The sequence below is a fragment of the Parus major genome, chromosome 18 (genome assembly GCF_001522545.3).
Source record: "Parus major isolate Abel chromosome 18, Parus_major1.1, whole genome shotgun sequence".
Lineage (NCBI taxonomy): Eukaryota > Metazoa > Chordata > Aves > Passeriformes > Paridae > Parus > Parus major.
The window spans coordinates 4,340,243-4,347,798 of NC_031786.1; the positions used below are offsets into that span (position 1 = coordinate 4,340,243).

At 45.5% G+C, this 7,556-nt stretch overlaps 1 protein-coding gene across 1 annotated transcript; it reads right to left on the reverse strand.

Annotated features, from left to right (window-relative positions):
• Window positions 1-6,254: 6,254 nt before the first annotated feature.
• On the reverse strand, window positions 6,255-7,546 carry NOG (noggin). Its single transcript, XM_015645577.2, has one exon. The coding sequence runs from the start codon at window positions 7,536-7,538 to the stop codon at window positions 6,867-6,869; it is 672 nt and encodes a 223-aa protein (XP_015501063.1). The 5' UTR covers window positions 7,539-7,546; the 3' UTR covers window positions 6,255-6,866.
• Between the last annotated feature and the right edge of the window lie 10 nt (window positions 7,547-7,556).

The window sequence follows — 7,556 nt, forward strand, 5'->3', positions numbered from 1 at the left end:
TCCTGTTATGGTAATTGGTGAGTGATTTCTCCCTGCCTTTATTTTGACCTGAGAACCTCTTGTTGTATTTTCTCCCACCATCTAGCAGTGTTGGTGGGCACCTGGAGTCCTGCCAGGGTCAACCCACCCCAGATCCAGTAAACTGCTGGGTGAAAACAACTCTTCAACACCCTCCTGAAGCCAGGAGCAGATACAGTGAGAGAAAGGAGAGATACCTGTGTGTTTCTAAGGCCAGGAGATATAGCTCTGAGATTTAATTTAGGCATTGGTTCTAGCTGAAGCTTATCCACAAGAGCCTCAAGGTTCAGGTCAACGACCTCATTTATTGTGCATTACCTACAAAACAAAAATTAACCACTTATTCCAAAAGGGCATGATGAACTTGGAAGTCCACCTGCTTTTAAAAGATAGCATTTCAGCTCATCTCACTGGGCTATAAAATCTCTCTAGTAATTTATGCATGTTTACAATGATAACTATGCAATATTATTTAACATTCTGTTGTTGTGTGAAAGAAATGGAATGTGCTTGGAGGAACAAATCCACACAAAAGGCAAAATAAGCCTGGCTAGATATGCAGTGTCTAAATGTCCAAAGAAAACTAGGAGAGGGAGTGAGAGAAAATTATTTTCTGTCCATTTTTCACTCCCAGACAATATTATGAAGTGCCTGGAATACCAGAAGGTTCATTTTAAAACAGAGGACTGATGTTTACACTGGCTCTTATATAAATATGTATTGGTTTTATGTACTCCTTTTTTCTAGTACTTCAAGTTAAACTCAGTTTATTTATTGCTGAGAAAGGTACTGGATTTTTTTATTGCACAGGTACAACACAGTAGCCTGGCAAGTATATTCTGAAATTGCTCAGAGAAATGTGTGCTTGGGGCTGTGTGATTGGGAATGCTATGGAAGTGTAACCTCTAACCTGAGCCCTGGAAAGTTGCACTGCAGAAAATAAGGCATTTGCACTGGTAGGTGTAAGATTCACTTATCATGAAGATATTTGCACCACCCAGAGCAGTGCCTGGCCCTTGTGTTTGCTCCATCTTTCTCTGGACCACAGTTTTGCATCCAAGCCACGGAGTCAGTTGACAGGTGTAGGCCAAAAATAAAAATATTACTGTGCCAGAAAGAAAATGCTATTAGGGTTGTATCAATACAAGGGGCTATACTTCATATATTCTCTTAATTTAATCCCTTCCCTATAAAACAAAAAATACCCAAAACAATATACTCTTCACATTCACAATCACAATCGTGATCACAAAGTGCTAAGCTCCTAACCACAAACACAGATCAAACATCCTCAGTCCTGTTTCATTTTGCATTTTGGATTGAGAATCCCTGCAAGCTTGACAGTTCTGGTGGTGGCTTTGTGATCTGGATCCTGCTTGGTAGGATCTATGCAGAGACCAACAACTCATTCTACAGAGCCCACTCTGCAGGCATCAGATGACTGTGGCTTTCAGTTACTACCTCTGGATCAGAGCCAGAAGCCTAGTGGTGAAAAGCTCTTTATACCATTACCAATCCCTCGAGCCACCCAGTCCTTCTCCATTGCATACAGGTTTTTAGTGTTGTGCCTTAAGATCTGTTCTGGTTCTGAGTAACGTTCTTTGTGATGGGAGCCTTGCCACTCCCCCTCTCATGAGGGTAAAAAAACAACGAGGAGGGAGTGTGAAACCTATTTTCAAACTCTGTTATGATAATCTGATGCAGAGACTGCTCTGGGATTCTCCATGGGAGAGACCTGAGTGCTGGGTGATGTCTGTCTTGAGTGAAGAGCAGACTCCAGACCAGCCAGTGCCAGGATCTGCGTGCCTTTAGCTGGGACAGGAGCACCCACACACAGCCAGAGGCCCACACAGGGATGGCTCCAAAGCTTTCCAGGACATCTACAGGCTGACAGGTTGGTCTGGCATTGAGTGCTGACTCAGAATGATGCTTGAAGGCAGCAAGAATTTACCCCCAGAGAGAGCAGAAACAGAACCAGAGACCTCCCAGAACATCTGCTCTCAGCTGGTTTCCATCTAAGCCATCCACCAAGAGAGTCAGAGGCTAAATTGTGGCATCTCTGCACTCCTGTCCCACAGCTCAGCAGGGAAAGGTGACTCACTGTGACACTACAGCCGTGCAGATTTCCCTGCAGTAGCTTTTCGCCCGGACTCTTCAGAAGCATCACAGAGCAGCTGCTTTCCCCACAGGGAACAAGCTGCAGGGGACTTAACAGTAATACACTGGTACCCAGGCTTCACGAAGAGGGCTGTAAGCTGCTGATCCTGCAGTAACACCTCCAAGGATTTAGAGTTTTTAATGTTGATTGCTGAATATTTCTGTTCCAGTCTAAACCATTCCAACAGTTGTTTCAAGTGCATGTATTCATTCCCTTCCTTTTAACCATTGGAGCTTCTTGCTTGGTCTGGGAGCAGGGAAGAAGGAATGAAAAGGTCTCTTCAAATTTGCTGGAGCTGCTCTCTTAAAAGAGGGCATTGACACAGATCCTGCAGCTCCCACGTGCAGCAAGGCTCCCACAGGACCTGCAGGCACAGAGAGACTGCAGGATCCTTGTGGGCACTCCAGGAAGAGTGTGGCTGTTCTCCTCCCCGCTGGATCAGAGTATCATATCTATTCCTAGCATGGATCTACCAGGTGGCAACATTCCCCTGCCAGCATACCTTTGGTTTGGCTCACCTTGAAAGCTATGATGTTATATTATATGATGATGTCATTATATTTATTTCAACTTTCAATGAAGATTCCTGGCAAATCTCCAAGCTGGAATATCTTCTCTTTAATGTGTCCAAGATCCAGCCAATGTGGTGCAGATTACATTTATATAACACAGCCCAGTGAGGTGAACGGCTGGGAATTTTTTTCAAGGTGTTTATGTTACTAAATTAAGATTATTTCTCTATTAAAACTATGGAAGAGGAAAACCCTGTCCAGTATTTACTGAAATACTACTGCTCTAATTTCTAGCTGTGGTTGTTTTGGTGATGATTCCATAGTGCCCTCATGCAATCACAAGAAGTCATCTGTGTGGTGGTGTTTTGAAAAGGATAAAAGGAATCAAACATATTTTTCAATTAAGTATGTATGTGAGGACACGACAGTTTAATGTGTAATGTTTCCTAGCTGGTTCGTTTTCTTCACACTATCTGAACTAATTTTGAATTAGTTCATTTGCACAAGTTACTTTGGTTTACTTTTTTGTGTTTATTGACTTATTGACTGTGCTTCTCTTAGCACTTTCAAATCATCCATCATCACGACTTTGGTTAAAAGCCACATGATTTTCCCTGATAATCAGCAGTAAAAAGCATTGGAGAGTGATATGTAGAATACTGCTCTGCACTTACAAAAAAAATGGCTTGGATGCTAAATGAAATATCATAGAGGAACCTCCCTTGAACACTGGGCCTTAACTTTACTAGATTTTGAATAAACACACGGTGTGGAGAGAACAGAATATTCTGACAAAGACTGACTACAGCAGCAAAGAAGATGGAGTCCTGTGCTCCTCACAAGGAACTGCAGCACACAGGTTCAATTAACTCAGCTGAGCCTATGGTGGACACAGAAATGAATTAAAATTCCCATTATTATGTTTTAAGACACGAAAATTGCAAAAGAAAAAACTGCAGAGTAAGTAAAAGCGAAGTTTCAACTCTTCCCTTATTTCTTCCCCACAGTGGTCTTTGTGCAGTCTTATGATGCCACTACAAAGATCAGCAAAGAAAAAACTGGCTGTGTTATGAATTGATTTCTATTTAAAAGAGCTATAATTCAATTTTGCTACAAAAACATATTACAAAATCTAATATTAAATAGATTTGCATAGAAACATTCATCAGAAAGATATTTTATTTGTTTGGCTTGAAACACTTCCACTACAAGCCAAACATTTCAACACTAGGGCAGGAGGACCAGAAAGTGGACCTGACCAGAAACAACATTGAAAACTACTAGTTTATTTTTGATCTACCAGCTGACAAAATGTAGCTATTTATTAAAAATCATGGGCCTTATGGATGGTGAAAGTTGATTTTTTAAACCCCAAAATATTCTCATAAATTTATTAGCAGGGTGTTATTGGTTGAGAAAGCACATATGTACACGTGACTCTCTGATGGCAATGACCCTTGGATTAAAATTAAGACAGATATGGTAATAGATAGTTAGCTACATTAACAGCACACTTCTTTTACACTCACATAAGTCACCAATACACATTCAGCTCTGCACACATGAAAATTTTTAAATCTTGAAGCCAGCAGCCAGAGGTGGTTTCCAGATGAAGTCCCTGTTTGCCCCATTGCTGGGATCACAGACTGATAAATCACTGCCTGAGCCCCCTTGCTAAATAGTGGGAATATTACTTTAGCAAAGTTTGCTAATGGGGCAAAGGACCTTGTATTGTAATCCAGTGACATTTTCAACCTTCGGAGAACTTTTGTTGACATTCCCGAGTCCCTGGCTGCCATCCCAGCATGAAATAGTTTCTGTTCACATAATTCTCATGTTTACCAGTCATGAAAAACTCTTGACTTTTTTTTTTAAATAAACTTTTTTTTTTTTGCAAGTGAAATACTGTCTAAAAAAATATTGGCCCCAGGCATACAAGGTTTTGCATAAATTCATATGTGATGAATGGCTGATTTTAATGTTATTTGGGTATTTGTCAGAACCTAACAAATATACATGGTAATGGTGGTTCATAAACTTAAACATCTCAATATACCCTTTCTTCTGGAAATAAATTACGTTTGTTTGCCCTGCCTGGAGTCCTAAGGTAGCCGACATTAGGAATATTTTAAATGTGATCATCCATCCAGCATGTCTTTCAGGCGCCACGAAGATTAAATGAAAGAATCATAAGATGAAGGTCTTTAACTTTTAATCCTTTTACAATGAACCCTTAGATAGACATGGGGGCAGGGTGCCTTCTATGTGAGTAATAATGCCTCTGTTCCTCTTCACTAGGTTAATGAATACCCTAAATGTCCCAAGATCTGATTTTCTTTCCCCCTCCCAAAACTATTGAAATTAGAGCAAAGAGACGGGCGGTAAAACGCACCGAGAGCCTGAGCTAGAGAATGAATATGCATTCGGAGATACCGAACTAAGCGTTAGAGAAAGCAGGGCTGGCTCGTCTCCGTGAAAGACTCGGGGGTTTAAAATGATTAGCACAGATTCCCTCCGAGTTTTGGAGGAGAAATTTAAAATAAAGAGTTTTTTCGGCTCCCAGATAAGGAAAAGGCTTTCTGCACTGTCAGGGAGCCTTTGAAGAACACGTGGAGAGTTTGTTTTCGCAGTTGGTATCTGAGATACGAACCGCCAGCTCTCCCAGCACGTAAAAGTCAAACACGTAGCTAATTGGGCTGGGTCCCGACGGAGCCGTGGGACTCTTGCGGGTCCTGCGGAGCCCCGCGGGCCGGGCCGGGCTGTTCCGCAGCACCGAGGGGAGCGGGGGCAGCCCCGGGGAGCGGGGACAGCCCCGGGGAGCGGGGACAGCCCTGGGGGGCTCGGGCCGGGAGCGGGGGCAGCCCTGGGGAGCGGGGGCAGCCCTGGGGGGCTCGGGCACCCCGCGGCAGCAGGGGCGGCACAGCGCGCTGCTCCCGGCTGCAGTGCTCGCTGTCCTGTGGCTGCAGGGCTCGCTGCTCCCCGAGCTGCCCGCAGAGAGGAGCTCGAGGGAGGGGGTGCGGTCCCCGAGCCCCACAGTCCCGGGCAGCCCGGCAGGGTGGCGATGGCCCGGCGCTGGCGGGAGCCCAAAGAGTTAACCGGGCCGGGCCGGGCGGTGTGCGGGGCTGTCACAGGATCAGGCTAATAACGTGTCTGCGCTGAAACCCCCCCAAAGCCCAGGGGTCAAGTTTCAGCAGTGTCCCACCACAATGGTAGGTGTGAAAGACACGTGTCCCGTTGTAAATGAAATGTCAAGCGGTTAAAAGAAAAATCCCCGAGCAGCTGCCACCGAGCTCGCCGGGGCTGCGCGGCCGCGGGAGCGGCTCGGCGGGGGCCAGCGCGGAGCGGAGCGCAGGGACCCCCGCCGGCCGCCCCCCATTGTGCGGGGCCGGAGCCCGCGGCACTCCGGCGGTGTAGGTGCCGCAGAGCCCCTCTAACAGCGTCGTGAGCAGGTTCCCACCTCCCCCTGCCACCACAGAACGTCCTGCTGAGCGTGGAGAACGAGGAGAAGAGAGAAGAAAGCCCCCCCGACAGCGGCCAAACCAAAAAGCAAACAGAATCCAAACGGCTCGTGTTTTAGTGGTTGACTTTAATTCTGCACTGCACTTTTACTACAAGGATATAAAGAATAAATAGCAGATACTCTTCATTTACATAGGATTAAGTCATTCAAACTGTTCTCTCTATTTACAATAACATTGTGCTCTAGGCGTTTATTCATTTTTATTTTAAATCTAAAGTCCGTAAGGAAAAAGAAAAAAAACCCTCACACACACGCTTTCCAAATAATGGAAAATAGCTTTAAACGTTTTCTTATCAAAAAGCTTGGTTTGTATTTTTTAATCCTTTTATTAAAAAAAACAACAAACAACACCCAACAAAAAACCTACTTCGCCCAAGCGAAGCAACTTCTCTCTGGAATATAAATACCAAAAAAAAGATACATTAGCAACGATCAGGGTAATAGTCTTGAAAATACAGTAGACGCTGATTATTTAACGTATAATACTGACCTCTTAATAGTATATTAAACCGGTGCCATATATACATACACAATATACATTCTCCTACACGTTACAGTGCATTACAACGTTAACCAGAAAGCAAATGTCTTTTATTTCTGTTGCAGCAAAGGTCCACGTGAGTCCGCTGGAGAAGGGGCGCGAAGGAAAGTGCCAGCCCTAGCAGGAGCACTTACACTCCGAAATGATGGGGTACTGGATGGGTATCCATGTGCATCTCTGCCCGCCCCGGCGCTGGCACCTCCACCTCAGGATCGTTAAATGCACGGATTTGGCAGGTTTGCAAACCATGCCTTCGGGGACTGAACAAGACCTTTTACTGTAGCAGCTGCCCACTTTGACATACCGGGGCCAAAAGCGGCTGCCGAGATCGTTCCACGTGTATAGGACCGGGCAGAAGGTCTGGGACCAAAGCCACATCTGCAGCTTCCTGCGCAGCTTCTTGCTCAGCCTGTGCTTCTTGCCCGGCTGCAGCCCGTCGTAGAACTCCAGCCCTTTGATTTCGCTGGGCATCGCTCCCGAGGGTCTCTGCCTGAGCAGCAAGTCCAGCTCAGCTAAATCGTCCACTCCGAGCCGGTCCTCGGGCAAGGAAACAGACATAAAGTTGGGGTCGAAGTGTCCGCCCATGAGGTTCCTTAGCAAGGTCTCGTTAAGATCCTTCTCCTTGGGGTCAAAGATAGGGTCCGGGTGCTCGATTAGATCCACCAAGGGCAAGTTGTCGCTGGGAGCCGGTCGGATGTGCAGATAGTGCTGGCAGGCGCCCTGCTCTAGCCGGAGACCCAGCAGAACCACCAAGGCGTATATAGTCACAAGGCACTGGGAATGATCCATCCTTGGGAGACCGGTGGG

What these genes read in the sequence shown, in the direction of transcription:
- NOG (XM_015645577.2), bottom strand. Translation starts at nt 7,538, where the DNA reads ATGGATCATTCCCAGTGCCTTGTGACTATATACGCCTTGGTGGTTCTG.